The following is a 19,625-nucleotide window of genomic DNA, read 5'->3' on the forward strand; positions in this document are numbered from 1 at the left end:
TACTGAAATGTTCACAGGGTTTGTTGTTTTTCTTGCCACATTCAGCCACAATGTTGGTTGTGGTTAAAAATATAAAACTTTTCAAACTTTTTAAGTTTACCAATCTCTGATTTGGGACTTGAGCAAAAAAAAAAAAAAAGAACAAAACAAGAATAAAATAAAGCCACATTTGATTGACAGTGTTCTACTTAGCCCTCATTCTTGATTGCTATTATATTTATTACCAATACATATGCAAAATTATTACTTCAATCTCAATTAAAAAAAAGTTATTTAGGATTGCTAAAGTTCCACTTTAGATTGAGGTCATTAGTACACAGAATTACTAGACAAAAGGGATAGAATGGATATGGACTTGTACATGTACAGTATGTAACAAATTATGACAGTGTTGGTTGTGAATATGACTCTTTAAATGTGACTCTCCCAATGATACCATTTAAAACAAATGCACAAGGACCTTTAACTTTAAATCAATCATCATTGAGAGCTAATTTATACTTACTACTTAATATTTTTTTGATGAACTTGTTTGCTTAATGCTCCATTTATTAACTGAACAGCTATTGACTCAAAGCGGTGGATTAAGTAGACACTCTCTTACCTGGATGCCATCCAGCAGCTTGCTCATGCACCAGAAGCTGTCGGCCTCGATGTTCCTCAGAGCCTCTTCCTGGAGACTTGACACATCAAAGTTTTCCACCTCTTCCTCTGATAACAAGAAAACAAGGGCACAACAGATTGTAAGAAACGTGTTGCCAGGTGCAGACTTTGGACGATGAAAATTTTGGTGAAGAATCCAAAGTTCCTGTTAAAGAGAAAAATTAAAGAAAAGTGCAAAAATTCACAAGCAAAGGAAAAGTCAGCAGTTAGATCTATAAAAGGAGCATAGGGCAGGATCTATAAATCAGACACCATAGCAACGGTGGTTAGTGTAACTGCAGCCATCAGCCAAGCCGCCGCGGGGGCACGCATCAACTGTTTATCACCGGAGCACAGCTGATATACTGTGACGAGAGGATGGATACCCGACCAAACCCTGACAGGACCCGACGGCACCAGACGGGTCGAGTTCGGACAGATATTTAGAACTGGTGGTCGGTCACATACAGGTAGTGTAGTTTGTGTGCAGCGTTCTTCCTTTCCCAGTGGTGGGAGGATGAAGTAAAGGAGGACAATTATAAAGAAATACACCATTGAAACATTCCTTTTTCTGCACAATAACAGATTATCCTTATCTTTGATTCATGGATAATGTAAATAGATCTGATGAGTCCCTTGCATGCACTGTGCCCCTGTTTGTGTTTCACTTTCCCTTGTTACCAGTGTGCTGATCAGATGCTGATATTTTAACATTATTTGTTAATAAAACCACTTTCTACCACTAAAATAAACGAAAATATGTAATTTCTTTAAAAAAAAATGAGGTTTCTACTGTTGGGTCGGACTCGGATGAGAAAATGCGGCCTGATCCGTACTCCAACTGTGACACGGTTATTTATTTACCCGCCGTTCATGTGACTGTTTACTACAAGACCTGTGCACAAGCCTCTGCATGCATTTGAGAAATCAAACAGTAGTTTAGTCCACTGTGCTTGTCTTCTTTATATCTCCAAGCTGTCTTCTTTATATTGTTTTTTATTTCCAGTATATGGGCCGTCGAGAATGGGCACTAGTGTCATTTAACATCACCATCAGCGTTATTTGACATCACGTCTGCACAACTGCACGGGAACTTTGTGCTCGGAACAGCAGTACAAAATGTATCGCACAATCTGTTCAAGGAAATAGGGAGAAATATGTGTGTGCTCATTCTCTTTGATTGTGAGCGCTTCATCAACCATTGGCATTAAAAGACGTAAAATTCATGTTTATTTTTTCACAAATCCTGCCCTATGCTCCTTTAAGTAAATGAGCTGAATTATTTGGGATTAGTAGTCAATGCAGGATGGTAACTAAGCACATTGAGGACTACTCCAGCTTTAAAAATGATCTTGTGTTAACAGCTCTTTAACCTTTTTCTTTTGCTATCAAGCTTAAATATTGTAGCATTTTGGTTGGAGAAACTTGTTTTATTGTTGGGAGTTCATGATTAACATCTAAATATTTATGCCACTTGCAACTGGCTGCAAAGGCAGATCTGACAAGTAAGGTGGAAGAAGTCAAGTAAAAACTGCAAGATAAATGGTTTTCGGAGGCGTCATGCAAAATTAGGCAACCCAAAAACACACGGCAAAGCGAACAAAAGAAGCAATTTCCGAGTGGCGGCACGCAGAGCCCCCGACTCGTCTCCAGTGGGTGACTGCAGCGATGGGTGTCATCTGATGTCATTAATGGCAGCAGTCTGTGACGGACTGCAGCAGCTCGGACCGGCTTCTGACAAGCCACTGACAGCCAGTTGAGGAGGGGAGATGGGACGAGAATGATTAAGGGATGGGGGGGAGGGGGAGCAAGAAAGACAGAGATAAATAACTTTTCTATGTAATCAGGAGGAGTTTTGAGGCCTTATTAATAATCTGAAGTATGAAAGTACACGTGCACAGAACCTGTGGGCTCTGCTTGGTATCCTTAGCAACCCCCTGAGGAGGGATGTCAAGAATGTAATGAGCGTGCTCAGACATACAGATGGACAGGAAGCTGGCATGGAGCCAGGAGTCCAAAGCTCCTGGCAGCCAGGCTGTGTCTGTGTGTGTGCATCTGGTCTCGCTTGGTATCTGTGCACGACACTGTATTTGTCTCTGTATGTGTGAGTTCTCTGGATTCGTGTTCTATTTGCAAACCTTTTTGTGGCTGGAGCTTTGCAGGGGGATAGTTTCACTGAGGAGGGGGAGGTTCTGGTTTCACTAGAGACCATGTTTACTGGTGATGTACATATAATCTACAAGCTTACATGTCAGCTGTGATAGCCAACACTGACCAAAGGAAAAACAGTGTTTGCAAAGATAGCTAAATCTGCATTTCTGCCTCTAGCATCTGATGTTAACATGTCATGCAATAGTACGAAAGTTACCAGTTACAATGCCGACCAGTTGAAATGGTCATGAACTGGCTCCTAAAACTGGGCCAAAATAGGCAAAAAAAATTTTGTTCAAATGCAGCTGATTGGATCCGAATTAGTGTCTCATGCAGACACCAACAGGACAATGTGACAGGACGAAAACCAAGCATGTACTCAAAAGGAAACCTAAAGGCATATATATATTTCTATGGGAATTAAAAGGAAACAGGGCATTTTTCACAGAACCCAACTGATTAATCAAGCATATCAAGCATTAATTAGCGTAAGTCAATATCCTGACTGATTAATCAGTACTTGCTGCGTGGAAGTTCCATGACTCTGCATTATAACTAGCCCCTTTTGAATCGGCAACAATGACTACAAAATTTAAAAAAAAAAAAAAAAACTTTTTTTTTTTGAGCAAAGGATCTTTGATTTTTTTCTTAATCTATATCTTTATCTGATAAAAAAGAATAATTGTCCCTAGCAGCTTAAAAGTGACACCACAGATGAGTCTGGCACAATCAGCAGGGCATAGCTGTAGTGCTGGAGCAGCTGTCCTTTGAGCAAAAAACAAAAGTGGCCACGATCTGATTAATTTACGGTCAGCGTTTCATTTGACAGCTCTTCCATAGCAATACAGAAAACAAAGGGGATACATGAAAATGGTCCTGTCTCTGAGAGCAGCAGTTGACGACGTTAGATCTGTTGTTGAAAAAAGTAATTATGAACAGGCTGACTGGCAATTCACATGGTGTCGTTGCTGATTAACAAGGTGGTAAGAGTGCAACTGCTCTGGTGTTGTGGGAGACAATGAGCGTCCCAAAGTCTCAAATCAGTGTTTGTTGTGGCTGAAGCCTCGCTGTCAGGTCAATTTTCTAACCCGTGCCTTGACTAAGGAGTAGATTAGAAGGGACGGATTCCAAGCATCCAGTGGTTTGACTGGAATTGAGCAAAGCTCATCACAATACCAAGGACACATTAGAGAACAGGCTGAGAGGAAGGGGAGAGGCCTCCCTAGAGGTAGGAAATGGACCGGTTTCAGGATTCTGGATCACAAGGCAACACTGCCCTCTGTGAGGACCAGTGGAAGTGACGCTTCCAACAATAACCTGCTGGGCACAGAAAATGGTGTGAAAACGGCCAAACTTTTAACACATTTGTCACTTTCATGGTCCGGGCTTCAGATATATTTCCACACTGATTAAAAAATAAAAGCATCAACCCTTTGTCTAGAGTGTCTCATTTGATGCACTGCCACAGCACCAGCAGTATGGCTTCTCCAACACTCAGAAATTCGCCATTAGCCACCTTTAACAGTCAGCAGACTGGAACAGCTGACCTGCCAACAGTAGACTAGACTAATTAATTTCACAGGGTCCATGGATCAAGTTGAATTCCCTCCAAAATATTTTCTTGGTGATTACTTCAGAAGCTCAACCCCCTCGCCAAGGACTGGCTGACAATGCAAGTCTGGGACATGATCTGTGTCTCTGAAGACATGCTTCATAAATTAGAACCAAAGGAATCAGCAGATGCTCGAGCCCCAGTGAACTTCACTTGAAATAATTAAGAGTCTCAGCAGCGGAAACAATCATCTTTGCTCACATACAAGTTGTTGAGAAGGAACAATGATGGTGAAATGACTTATGCCTTGGTGAGAGACGAAAAAGTACACAGTCAAGTCTCTCACACAGTGTACATAAGCACGTAGGCATCTGATTAGCAGGAAAGAACTGAACACACACACTTGAAAAACTATCAAAGATTCACAAAGAACTGTGCACACAAAGAAAAGCTGACACAAAACAAGGAAGCTGAGAAATAAGTAGAAAGTGCTTAAAAGTAACATGCTTGAGTGATGGACTCTGCATTAGACAGGAAACGACTCTAAAATGTTTAATTTCAGAAATACAGTGACAAGACCTCTTCTTTTTTTTCTGTTTCAATGAATAACTCTAAATTCTATTTTGGAAAAGCATAATTTTGAATAAATATGAGTTAGTAGTGACCCGGCATGAGAACACAAGCCTTACCTTAGTTAGCAGGTAGCATTAGTAATGCTCTAAAATGACTTACTACTTTTCCAAGCCTATGTGCTCCAACACACCCAATTATAGAGTAGATCATTATCAAGTCTTTTGCAATTCTAAATGACATCAAGGTGTGATCAAGCAACTATACGGCAAAAAAAACCTGCATAGCAAAAGCGTTCTTAGACGATACATTTTCTTAGTGGAAGGAAAAATTAAAATGTAATTAAATCTATGATCGAGTAATAAAAAAATGTTTTGCCATGACTCTTCAGATGGCCTTTTCAGCAAGAATTGCAGGTTGTCGTTTTTTGGTTTTATACATCATTGCTTCCATTTTACTGTTAATTTGCTGTAAACTAAGGTAACCAAACATCCACTTTCACTTGGTCATATCCTCTTAACATCCTGTCTGGGAATGTCCATGGAAATGTTTATTTACATCCAAATGTTTCACTGGTAAACTTTAAATTATCGTTACTCTGTCAAAATGTGCCATGTTGGGGGAAAAACCAACAGTTGCTTACGGCAAAACATAACATCTAATATGGTGTCATTGTAATTTACCTCAAATGTGCAAAGAAATTAAGCCTTTGACACATTCCCTTTGGCAACAGTGGATTAGAGAGAGCAGAAAAATACAAACAGAAGACGGACAAAAAGAGTGTCAAGTATATAGAGATTGGACCAAGTGTCTTATTAAACTCAAAATAAGACCTTTTGTAAATTGACCAGGAAGTAACTGGTAACTGCTAAAATCTGCATATATGTTTTCCATAATACATTTGTTTATATGACAATGTTGACCATCTCATTTCATCCGTCCTTATCTTATCTATAGGATGTCGTGGTCTCTCCTCACCCCTCATTTCCTTCAAATCTCTGCTTCTTTGCCTCTAAAAACAATCTCCTCTTTTCCACTTTCCCATATTTTCCTAATTTCTCCTCTTATTGGCCACTGAGCCAATATATGCCAGACCTTGGGGGATGTTTCCTGTTTTTCTTGGCGCGGGGGGCAACTTGTCCGGAGAGACCAACTATGTGGCTGCTGCCAGCTGTGAGCACTTGGCACAGCTTGGCTTGCAGAGCTAGGTTACACCTCCAGAGACCCGAGCGTGGGCACTCCCATATATACGGCCGCGTGTTTGTACGCTAAGCACATAAAACACTGGAGCCAGCGTTACCATCTGCCCTCTATAAGAATGGGCCGCAAGGTAATGTGATGTAAGATGATAAATGTGCTTGTTTGGACTGGTGTAATAATGAAGTGTGTGTGTGTCTGTGTCTTTGTGTGTAGAAGGAAAGCTTGTGTCTGTGCAGAGAGCAACTGGCAAATAAAAGACTCCATTTTGACAGCCTTCTGTTGGCTTGGATTAATCATGCAAAAACAGCAAAAGGGTAAAGAATGGTAATAGTTTAAATAAGAGTTTGCTAAACAATCGTCACAAGAACACATGAACCCATGCAGTCACTGCTTTTAATTTACAGCACGGGCTTGGGTTGATTCTATCAGATATAATGATGTACGATCACAACGGAGACTCCAAACTTGTCACAATTAATAGCAGCGACAAAATGACACCGAGGCAACACAACAGACAATTCAAACACTTTAAATGAGATGAAAATGAACTGCTGACACATCTTTCAGCCAATCCAACACTGTCACCTCACACTTTTTTCCCTTTGGCTCCTGAAGAAAAACAAAAACAAAACAAAAAAATCACTAAGATGCACAATTAGCATTATAACACCATTGTACAGACACCTGACTATCAAGGTGATAATCAGACTGCTGAAAACTGAAGAGCAGAAGACAACTGGCAAGTACATAAAAATGCGACAACCACCTGTGATTAGTGTAAAGGAGTCTACAATTATGATTGGGTTTCGATGTGAAATGAAAACCGTTACAATTGGAGGAAATAATGTTTTCAACTGTGAGAATCACTTAAAGAAGCAACAAAAAAAGAAAACCATGCTTAAATGCACTTCTGTTCCTTTGTTCTTGACAAATTACTGCAATTACAGTCATATCAAATGGGTGGCAGACATGTGCCTATTTATATCAAAAGTACTAACGTAAGTGTCATACTACTGACTTTCTGGAGACTGGGAGACATTTAGTTTGTCCTGTATCAAATACGGTATATATTCTCAATGTTGTTCAGATGTCTTTAACTCCGGTTTTAACAGTGTTTCTTTATTTTCCATGTAATGGAACTAATATGCAGGACAAGCCAGGAAACACATTTGAATAAAAGTCGCTTTCAGATGTATATTTTGGGCTCAATGTATTTTTAAAATAACATGTGAGCTAATGGTCATTCAATAGAAGATTTTCTATATTTTTTGTGTACAGAAAATCTAACAATCAGGATTAGGCAAGGGATATGAAATGAATGTGTTTTAAGCCAATGAGATTTGTGTGTTGTAACTCCATCACGACGTGATGGAGTTACAACACAATATCATACATCTTCGGCAAAGGAAGTTTGAGATATGGAAGAAGGAGGAGGAACTTCGGGCCTCTGAACATCTCCTCTATTGCAGTAGTACAGCTCTAAGATCTGAATGTGGCAAAAAGGAAAGGCATCTGCCCTAATATCCAACCAGGGATACAGTTGTGTGAGAAAGTCAGGGCACCCCTTTAAAAACAGCATATTTTATATATTTAAAAAGTTATATTCATATTTACTGTCTCTCTGGTATATGGGAAAAAAAGACAATATTGTCAGGAAACATTAATGCATAGTTAATTTTTATTTTATAAATTGAACAAAATTACAAAAATGAAAAACATAATTTTGGCATGTGCAAAAGTCGGGGCACCCTACAGCATCAGTACCTTCAGTACTTAGTAACACCCCCTCTGGCAGATATCACAGCTTGTAAACGCTTCTTATAGCCAACAACAAGTCTCTGGATTCTATTATTTGGGATTTTTCCCCATTCTTCCTTGCAAAAGGCTTCCAGTTCTGCAATATTCCTAGGAAGTCTTGCATGCACAGCTCTTTTAAGATCTACCCACAGATTTTCGATAATGTTTAAGTCGGGAGACTGTGAAGGCCATTCCAAAACCTTCAGCTTGCGTTTCTTGAAGTAGTCCATGGTGGATTTGGAGGTATGTTTAGGATCATTATCCTGTTGTAGAAGCCATCCTCTTTTCAGCTTTAGCTTTTTTACAGATGCTGTGATATTTGCCTCCAGAATTTACTGGTATTTAATTGAATCCATTCTTCCCTCCACCCGAGCAATGTTTCCTGTCCCACTGGCTGCAACACAACCCCAAAGCATGATGGATCCACCCCCATATTTAACAGTTGGCAAGGTGTTCTTTTCATGAAATGCTGCTCCTTTTTTTCTCCAAACATACCTTTGCTTATTGTGGCCAAAGAGTTATATTTTAACTTCATCAGTCCACAGCACTTGTTTCCAAAAGTCATCAGGCTTCTGTAGATGTTCTGTTGCATATTTTTGACGTTGTATTTTATGATGAGGTCGTAGATAAGGTTTTTTTCTACAGACTCTTCCATGAAGGTCTTGTTTGTGCAAGTATCGGCGCACAGTGGAAGGGTGCACCACCACTCCTGAGTCTGCTAAATCTTCCTGGAGGTCTTTTGAAGTCAAATGTGGGTTTTGGGTTACCTTTCTGACCAGACTACGAGCTGTTCTCTCCGAGAGTTTCCTTGGTCTTCCAGATCTCTTCTTGACCTCCACAGTTCCCCTCACCTGCCATCTCTTAATTATGCCTCGCACTGTGGAAACTGCAAGCTGAAAACGCTTTGCTATCTTCTTGTAGCCCTCCCCGGCATTGTGGGCATCAATTACTTTCATTTTTTCTGTCTTACACAGCTTCTTAGAGGAACCCATGGTTGCTGAGTGTTTGTACAAGGTTTGTGGAGTCGCCGTATTTAAGAAACCCTCAAAATGGCACCAGCTGGCACTCCCTAATGATAATTGTTGACACATGCTTCAGGACCAATGAGCTGGTAGAGGTCTGAGCTTGTAAAAAGAATCTGACACTTTGAAACTCTCAGGGTGCCCCGACTTTTGCACATGCCAAAATTATGTTTTTCATTTTTGTAATTTTGTTCAATTTATAAAATAAAATGTAACTATGCATTAATGTTTCCTGACAATATTGTCTTTTTTTCACATATACCAGAGAGACAGTAAATATGAATATAACTTTTTAAATATATAAAATATGCTGTTTTTAAAGGGGTGCCCTGACTTTCGCATACAACTGTATGTGTGGCGCAAGTACCAGTTAGTTACTGGGAGCAGCAAAAAGTAAAGTTAAAGTGACAGTTTCTGAGTATTATTTCTTTATCACAGTGGTTTTCAACATTTTCAGCCCGACACCCCCGAAATACGGGTTCCAGAAACCGGGGACCCCCACTGTACCTGAAGGTGTTTGGACACAGACATGAACATTGAAGAACAGTCATGTGGAGACAGGGCCATCTATAAGGGGGAATAAAGGGGAGAGCTTTTTGTGGCCCATCCATAAAGTCAGCAAAATTATGGTTCATTGTTCTATGGTGAATGGTGAAAAGGTGGATAAATGGGATAGAAATGTTGTAAATTAGAAAATGGACAGGAAAAAGTGGTAAAAGGGTTTAAAGCATCAGTATTGGAACAATTAGTAGGAACAATTAGTTTAAATTGGCAAATAATGGGCATGAAAAATTGTTAATGTGGATAAATTGGGAAAAATAATCATGACATATGGTGAAGAGGTTAAAAGTGACAATAACGTGTCAACATATGCAATTTTAGGTGGGAAAAGTGGTAGAAAGGTCTTATAAGTGCCGAAAATGTCTTGAAAGTAAAATGAACAAAAATATGAAAAGAATGATAAAATAGGTTGAAATATGGCAAGTTTGGTGTAGTTGCAGAAAAAGGGTAAAAATAAGCAAAAATGGGCTCAAATTGTTAAAAAAATAGTTTCTTCAAGGCATCTGGTGACCCCCCCAAGTGTCTCGCGACCCCAAAGTTGAGAATCCCTGCTGCTTCAAATTATATAGGTATGATAAATACCTGTATAGCATGAAAAACAATTGACAACTGACATTTGTCATTTTTTCACATCATCGTGCCATACGAAGCCCTTCCCCCTCCCCTTTCTATTCATTGTATTTAAAGAAAAGATTTAAAACGTCACTGAATAAATTCTCTCTAGGAAATAAATTGATAACCATCTCCAAGCACACGTACTAGTATGCATCCCCCTGGTTGAAAATGACACACACTGGCAACAATTGTCTGCACTTTGAGAAACAAGTCCCTACATCAAACAGTGCGCCCTCAAGCTGTTATTTACAAAAACGCAAGTCTCTGACATCAAGTGGAACATGATATTAATACCCAATCCGCCTTTATGCAGAATCATAATGATCCACTTGCCCTTGGCTAGTGTGGTGTCTTGTCGAGGAAATCTTTAATGTTAAATAAATGGTTGTATTATATCAACTGTCACTCCCGCTGCTGATTCTCCATGTATGGGATACAAACCGCCCTCGTGGCATGTTTTTCTATACAAGGATGTATGTGAAAGCATGCAAACACAGCTGCTGCCAAACTAAATCTACGGCATTACTAAACGCAAGAGATACAGCAGTGGCTAGAATGAGATTGTTTATGCCTCACTCCACATGGATAGATTACATACAGGAGGAGAAGTAAAGGATCAATACAGAAATCATAGCTGGAACAGCTGGATGTTTCCATGAAGCTCTTATAATGTTCATTCGCTGTAATTAAGTGCACACAACCAGACCAAAAGACATCTTTCAACTTTAAAGAAAAAGGTTTGTACGTTTATACTGTAAGACCTCTAGCAGGAAGCTGAACATTATTTCATGTTCAATGAATATTTTGGTATGAGAAAATACCTTTTGCTGGCATACAGGCTGGAGGATAATGTTTTCACACCTGTATCTCATATTAGGTGCTACAAATGTTATGGCATTTCTAGTTCTAATCATAGCTTTGATCACATTTCTAGGTCACAATCACTCTAGAATCATTACTTTCTCCAATGAGGTTATGTTTTTTTTAATTATTATTATTATTATTATTATTTGTTTGACTGTTAACAGGATTACGCCAAAAGCACTCAACAGATTTCGAAAAAATGTTTAACCAAAGACAGACTTTACGCCATGGAAGATTGTATTTCTAATTTTGGAGGGAATCTGCATCAATAAACTGATTCTAGAATTTAAAAAAAAATCTCCATCTCCCATCATTCATAGCTCTAGAACTTTGTGAAATCTGACTCCTATATGTCGGGTTGGTTCCTCGATTACCCCAATAAGCTTAATCAGCATTGGATCCGGATTATGCATTTCATTGCAAGTTTTTTTTAAAAACGGGTGTGCTTTTACATTTGGACATACTGTATAGTTATTAATGGGGACAGAAATTTCTTCCAAACTTAAAGTGTGAATGATCATTATACCATGATCAGGATCACCGATCCAGATATCTGCGAACAAGAGGATATTTGGTGCTAGGAGGAAGTTTGCTATACTAACAACATATATAGATACAGACCCTTTCCAAAAAATGTTAATATCATGGAAAAGCTGTTTCATTTTCATAATTCCATTCAAAAAGTTAAACTTTCATAGATTATAGATTCACGGCCCACAATTTAAATGATTTCAAGTATTTATTTTTCCATAATTTGGGCTTCCAGCTCATAAAACTTACGAAAACAGGAATTCAAAAAATTAGAATACTGTGAAGAAATCACCATTTACAGTTTTTGCAGAAAAAAAAGAGGAGAAGAAGGACTGGAAAGGCACACTTTACTTTCATCGGAAAAGAGGACCTTGAACCACTGGCCAACAGTCCAGTCCTTCTTCTCAGTGGCCTACACATTTATTCTGAAAGGCTATCATGCTTTAAAGTCATCCAAGTCCATATAACTTAAGAACATTGTTTTGATTTTCATTGATCAAGAAATGGAAATTCACAAAGACAGTGCAAACAAAGCAGATATATAGAGGGCATGTATCTGAGAGATGTATAGATCTACTTTTGTGCTTAAGACAGAAGTACAGTACAAAAGAAGACCAATGGGAACAGAATTAATACACAAGGGAACATATTATATTTCACTGATAGAATAAAAAGCTCCTAGAATTAATAGCAAGCATTGAATACGTATCTTGTATCTCATTACATTCATTGAGCAGGTTTAGGACCCATTATTGCTTAACATTTAATAGTATTTTCAAAAAGCTAATGATTAATGACCAAATTAATCATTAGATTTAGAGTTTTAATAAATAGTGACGAAGATTATTAAAGAACATTTGTTGACAGCGTCCCTTATGGATTGGTTGGTTGTAAAACTCTTCAATTTGTAATTTAGACTCGTCCCTATTCGCAGAACAAAGCTGTTATTGCAAAAGTGCAAAAAAAAAAACTTGTTCAAAAACTTGAATGCCAGCTGACATTTTTACATTATCAGTAGAAGAGTAGGTGAGTGATTGTCTGTGTGTTGGCACTTCATGTTCATACTCACTCAATAGAATCCATTGGTTACAAAACCTTCCACTCTTCATTACAGTAGGATTCCATTTCAGGGAACTGCATTTGGTAAGTCAGCATTTTGTTTCTTCAAGTAGAGAAGCTGCAGCTTAATGGGGGCTTCCATCTTTTTACCAAAAATATGTTTAAAGTGACAAAACTGTGGAACAACCCAATCTGACAGTAAAACCATTGTTTTCAAAGATTTCTATGAAGTCTTAATGTAAACTACACATACTAAATAGTGCTTTCAAAAAGTACATTTTCCTTATTGTGTCTAACTTCACACTGAATTGTGCATTTGGTGACTTTTACTTCTGTATGAGTTGTCACTTTATTCCGCACACCAGAGATGTCACTTACTTGTCCTCACACCTAATTCGACTTCATATCACATCAAATGACGGACTGGATTTAAACATAATATTAAGTGGAGTTAATGAAACTAACCAGGTGTACCTCTTTTGGCCAGATTCTGTGAGAAATGTGCGTAAGGAAAACTATTTGCCTCCATGTCGCATTTCATTTTCTTAGATATTCTCCTTTAACTAATTTATGACCACACTTTCTGCCATTTCTTAAAGGCATCTTAAATGAATGTGTAACATGCATTTGGGAGACAAGAGTTTCTGGCCACACCTTTAAAATGTAGTCTTTAGGGAAAAAAGTTAAGTGAAAAAGAAGGAAGAAACAGAGGCAGACACAACTACCAATTGCTTGATGCTTTAAAGAAATAAACTTTCTAAAAGTAATTGTTATTCAGCAAAAAACCAGCAGTCTCACGCTTCACCAAAACAGTAATTTCACAACACCTTGAAAAATAACTGAACCAAATATGGATTTGGGCCTCTTCATTTTAGCTCATTCCCGAAAGAACAAGAGGTAAAATCCTGTGAATGAAAGTCACCATCTGCAGAGCAGAGATAAACGTTGAGTAATGTGTTACATGAGTCGGCTTTATGAATATTGAATTTATGTGACTATTAAACTAGTTCTTTGTAAGTATTGGTTTAAAAATGCACAAATATCTAAGCGTATACACACAATGGGTGTGTGCAGTCATGATGCAAGCAAAATCAGCGGGCACAACAAGTGCATCAGAAGGGTAAACTGACTGTTTCAATCGCCTTCAATTGCATCAGGTCAAGCAGAACACGCCTGGCTAGTGACAGAAAGATAAAAACATACATACATACATACATATATATATATATATATATATATATATTTTTTTTTTTTTTTTGCCTTCTCCATTTTCCCCCAATCAAACCACCGTCACCAGAAATAGATGATTTGAGAGGATTCTCAGTGAGAGGAGCTTCAATTTATGGCTTCTTACAGTCAAGTAATTAAGTTAATCTAAAAATATTCAATATCCCCTATGATTATTCCCAGCAGATAAATCATTTTCTGACAGAACTATTTCTCTGGATCATTTAGGAGCTTTATTGCCTTTTATCCGAGTCGATGAGAGAAAAATCGGAGATAGAGCAGCGAAATAAGACCAGGCCTGATGTAGATGGAAGCGCAGCTATTGATTTCTTGCTTTGTATTTACAATGGCCTGTCTAGGTGCACTGGTCATTTTTACAATAGCCAAAATATAGCTTTCAAACATCTAATTGAAAAAAACAAAAAAAAACAAATGGCAAATGGTGTGTGTCAAGACAATAGACGTTGCGTGGTCGCAATCAGGAGTGCAACTATTTAGCGTGGGAATGCAATAGATCCACTAAGCAGACACAATGTGATTTACTAAAAAAAAAAGTAACTGATTTGCAAGACTAATTTGCACATTTATTTAGCATGTTTAATAGGCAGGTGTTAACTGTCAGCTTTAAGCATGATGGCTGCAGGCATACAGTATATTAGATGTTGGCAAAAAGTAAATAAAATGTCAACACAGATTGTTTACATTTTTTTTTTTTTACTTTTTTTTCATTTTATATTTGGTATCTTGCAAATTTGACAAATGAAAATACTTGCCATCTGTTCTTCATTCTTTCTCAGAAAACAGATAAATTAAGGAATTCATTTTCTGAATAAATGGCAACATTATCATAATTTGCATTATTACTAATTTTTTAATTTCAATTAAACATCAAGAGGAATATACGCATATATGCACGTTTTGGGACAATAGCACTACATATGAATATCATTTTGGATACTCACTCATACGCACGCATACCCATGCACGCAATATTTTATCTAAAACTTTTCTTTGAAACTAACTTTACTTTCTTTGGCAATTTGAACGGGACTTTCAACAACTATGGTTTGCTTGATTTTTCAGAATACCTATCCATGTGCTTTGAGCAGTGACTTGTGTATCAGAATTCTATGACCGTGCTAGTTTTTCCAGAAACAATCAAAAACCTCAGCTACATTCACTAATAGCCCTTTTCAACTCCATAAGAGTTAAACAAGATAAACCGATAAAAAGAACAGTTTTATGTGGGCAGTACAAATATTTGCACCTTAATAGACAAAAATATTTTGAGCCGTACCTTTATAGATTGAAGAAATAAGCAATTTATATGCTTGCAGTATGCATTAGAGTGAAGATACCAAGGGAAGATTTTAGAATAGCAATTTTAAAATGTCTGTAAGAGAAAAACATAATTTAGGGGAAAAAAATAAAGATGTTGATATGGTGAAAGTTGGATATAGTCAGAGACGAAGGGTCAAAACCACTCAGTTGATTCAATTTCTGCCAGTCTGAATGCTATTACTTAACCCCAGAAACATGTTGATTGTCTTCTAAAGCAAACAGAGGAGCAGTTACTGAGGCAATTCTCAGAGACAACGAGTAGATGGTGTCAACGAAAATTGAAGAACAAATCTCAAACTGTCTAGGGGAAAATAATGCACTCAATGCAGTCTGTACAGGCTCTCGGCAAATGAATAAAGCAGGAGGAATTAGAGAAAGTAAAAGTAGATAAGGAACAAAGTAGAAAAGACAGTTATCCTGCTGGATGTCAGCAGCTGTGCTCGGGCAATTACTAAGCAGCTCATTAAAGCTAATAACGAACGTTAATCAGAGGCAGAGTTAGAATAGAAGAGCTGGCCGTCAGTGGCCAGACCATAGGGAGAAAGAAGTCAATATTAGTTAACCACCCACTGTAGAGGTCCACTCCACTGTTGGCTAAAACTATAGGCAGAATAATAGATGTATGGAGAGAGAGATTACAGAAAAGGAAGAGTGTGAAGGAAGTAGAAAAATATACAGTGAATAAAAATAAACATGTTTCCACTGATTTTATTTTTCTAACCGTCACAAAAATAATTCTCAATTCATAACTCTTGCTGAAGACAGTATTTTTCTTTATCAGAAAAAGACGTTGTGTATGCCTCATTGATCCAAAAAAATCAAAGGTCATTTGCTCCAAAAATTATGTAAAAGGTTGAAATTGCATCTTGAAAGTTTGTTTTAATCCCCACTATTAACGCTCTTTGTTTGATATTGTCAAAAACGTTTTGTGCATTGCATTGCAATGTGGGATGTGGAGTCTCGTGGACAGATGCATAGAAGTGTTTTTAGTTCATTCTCTCCGCAATTTCTTGTGTTTCTTTGTCAGATAAGGACAGTCATTCGCTTGACAATATTTTTGTTCAAGATCCCAGTATTCCCCATGATATTATTTCACTCCGCAAGACAATTAATTTTGTCCGGATTCAGATATTTTCATGCAAGCCCGGGAATAAACATCAGCCATGGTTTTGCAACAACTTTAATTCTATGAAAACAGCAGAAATATGATGGGAAGTCCCTTTAGCAGTGTTTTTTTTTTTTTTTATTGGTAAACACAAAAAATGGAAATGTTTTTGACAGAGAGGACAGTCATTCGCTTGACACTATTTTTCTTCTAGTATGTTCTCAGCATTCCCCATGATATCACTTCACTCCGCGAGACATCGTCGATTTCATCCAGATTTTTAAAATTTCTCGTAAACCTAGAAATAAACATCCATTTTTGTTTTGCGATAACTTTCAGTCCATGAAAACACCAGAAATATGTTGGGAAGTCCCTTTAGCAGTCTTTTTAGTGGTAAACACAAGAAATCACAGAAAGAAAATAAAAACATTCTATGCATCCGTCTATGGGACTCCACATCCCACAATGTCAATAAACCAAGTGTTTAAAGTGGAGATCAAAAAGTGATCTTTGATTTACTTATCTCGGAGCCTACACTATGTCTTCAAATAATTTAATTGCCTAGGTTTTCCTGGTCAAAGCTTTATACCAGTTCTGCAGCCAATTTACTCTGCCAGTCTCTGCTTGGCATGTGACTACACTGGCAACATTTCTCTTAGCCAACAAGGCCAATAAATATTCTTATTAGATAAGACAACTCGATTCACACTTGTTCATTTGAATAGGTTGTGGGACCGACTGTGAGAAAGAAGTTATTTTACACACCAAAATTATCCTGTCAATATAAATGGATTGTAAAGAATCATTAACTTTAGGATAGAGCAAATTTTTAAATAGCTGACATTACTGGATGGTTCTGTAATAATAAAGTGAGGTGCAAGTGCATGCAATTTTTTTAATGCATAATGAAATTTGAATTTCCCAGAAAACGAGTCCTCATATTCTTTTCACTATAGACGTTTTTTACATTAATGTAAGGGGCCTAAAAGTTTCTTTGTTAAAAAAAAGTTACAGCAAAAATTTTTTAGTTGCATCAAATACCACCAACTAGTTAATAATAATATGCCCTCATAAACAGCCTGGGATAGTAAATAAAGATACAACAAATTGATGAACAAGTGGCTGATCACAGTCAATGTCAGGGCAATGTCAAGGATGATTTGTCGACCTTTTTTGGAGCCAAAATGTAAAAGTCGTGTCAAGTGTCAAAAAACTAATTTTTTCATATCTCTATGAATATTTATTGTACAACTTTGATGCTTACATTTGTGAAAATCTCATCTCAAGTGGGGTATTTTATTTTGAAACGCCGAAGGTGTACAACCTACCAGTAAAAAGATTGGAAGGGGTCAAAATTTACGACGTCACAGAAAAAATCCCCAATAACTTGGCCACAAATTGAGATCCTTTCAATGTGTGACCTTGACCTTCACTCAAGGAAAAATTATACTTTTTTCTCTATAACTTGGCCACAAAATGAGAGACAGTCCTCAGACTGGTACCACTGAACAACATTTACTTTGAATGTGTGACCTTGACCTTCCCTCAAGGTCATATTTAAGGTAAAGGTCAGTCTTCTGTTTTTCCTGCAATATGTAACTTGTCAACAACAGGTCTTGCCTAGTTCTATTTTGTTATCACTCTCATTATTTTGGCAACGAAACTCAAAAGTCTAATCAGGAAAAGATTCATCACCTTTAGAATAAGTGTTGGCTTGGCCACTGGGAGTGAGGCCCAAGGCCAAGACAGGCTGACTTGATAATACTGTATTATGTTTTTCTGCAGTCAGTGCCTTCTCCTCTCCCTTCTGTGTCTTCTCTGTTTAAGGTGTCGTGAGGCTGATGATGGCAGTTCCTGATCTGTGGTTCACGGCTCAACTAGTCTGGGACACGCTGATGTTCTATCTCTCTATCCTGTTCTGTTGGTCTTTCTATTCACTAAACCCAACCAGTCAAGGCAGATGGCTGCCACCTCTGAACCTGGTTCTGCTGGAGATTTCTTCCTGTTAAAAGGGAGTTGTTTGTCACCACTGTCGCTAAATGCTTGTTCGTGTGGATCTTGTTGGGCTTTTTCTTTCTTATAATGAATTTTATATTTTGATAAGCACATTGAGATGACTTTGTTGTAAATTGCGCTATACAAATAAAGATTAATTGAATTTAATTAAATTGACCCGAATCTGAGAAGTGGAGCGTCCAGCCTCTCTCCGGCAAGGTCTACTCCAGGGTGCTGGAGAGGAGGATCCGGCCGATAGTCGAACCTCGGATTCAGGAGGAACAATGCGGTTTTCGTCACGGTCGCGGCACACTGGACCAGCACTATACCCTTCATCGGGTGCTCAAGGGTTCGTGGGAGTTCGCCCAACCAGTCCATGTGCTTTGTGGATCTGGAGAAGGCGTTCGACCATGTCCCTCGTGATGCCCTGTGGGGGGTGCTCTGGGAGTATGGGGTACGGAGCCCTTTGCTAAAGGCTGTCCGTTCCCTGTATGACCGCAGCAGGAGCCTGGTTCGCATTGCCGGCAGTAAGTCGGACCTGTTCCCAGTGCATGTTGGTCTTCGCCAGGGCTGCCCTTTGTCACCGGTTCTGTTCATTACTTTGATGGACAGAATTTCTAGGTGCAGCCAGGGACCGGAGGGGGTCCGATTTGGGAACCTCAGGATTTCATCTCTGCTGTTTGCAGATGATGTTGTTCTGCTGGCTTCATCAAATCAGGACCTTCATCGTGCACTGGGGCGGTGTGCAGCCAGTGTGAAGCGGCTGGGATGAGGATCAGCACCTCCAAATCTGAGGCCATGGCTCTCCATCGGAAAAAGGTGGCTTCCCCTCTCTGGGTCGGTGGAGAGTCCTTGCCTCAAGTGGAGGAGTTCAAGTATCTCAGGGTCTTGTTCACGAGTGAGGGTCGCATGGAGCGTGAGATCGATAGACGGATCGGTGCAGCGTCAGCAGTGATGTGGTCGCTGTATCGGACTGTTGTGGTGAAGAGGGAGCTGAGTCGGGGGGGCAAAGCTCTCAATTTACCAATCGATCTACGTTCCTACCCTCACCTATGGTCATGAGATTTGGGTAATGACCGAAAGGACAAGATCGCAGATACAGGCAGCCGAAATGAGTTTCCTTCGCAGGGTGGCTGGGCACACCCTTCGAGATAGGGTGAGAAGCTCAGTCACTCGGGAGGAGCTCGGAGTAGAGTCGCTGCTCCTTCACGTCGAAAGGAGCCAGCTGAGGTGGCTCGGGCATCTGTTTCGGATGCCTCCTGGTTGCCTCCCTCGGGAGGTGTTTCAGGCATGTCCTATTGGGAAGAGGCCTCGTGGAAGGCCCAGGACGCGCTGGAGGGACTATGTCTCTGAGCTGGCCTGGTGTCGCCTCGGGGTCCCCCCAGAATGGCTG

At 38.9% G+C, this 19,625-nt stretch overlaps 1 protein-coding gene across 3 annotated transcripts in view; it reads right to left on the minus strand.

Annotated features, from left to right (window-relative positions):
- tbc1d22a (TBC1 domain family, member 22a) overlaps positions 1-19,625 on the minus strand; it is a 182,166-nt gene that overhangs the window by 91,769 nt on the left and 70,772 nt on the right. For all 3 annotated transcript variants that reach the window (XM_028449744.1, XM_028449742.1, XM_028449743.1), the window contains one exon: positions 605-711. In XM_028449744.1, coding sequence (XP_028305545.1) covers positions 605-711 — 107 coding nt within the window. The remainder of the gene's footprint in view (positions 1-604; positions 712-19,625) is intronic.

This window comes from Gouania willdenowi, chromosome 6 (genome assembly GCF_900634775.1).
Source record: "Gouania willdenowi chromosome 6, fGouWil2.1, whole genome shotgun sequence".
Classification (NCBI taxonomy): Eukaryota; Metazoa; Chordata; class Actinopteri; order Blenniiformes; family Gobiesocidae; genus Gouania; species Gouania willdenowi.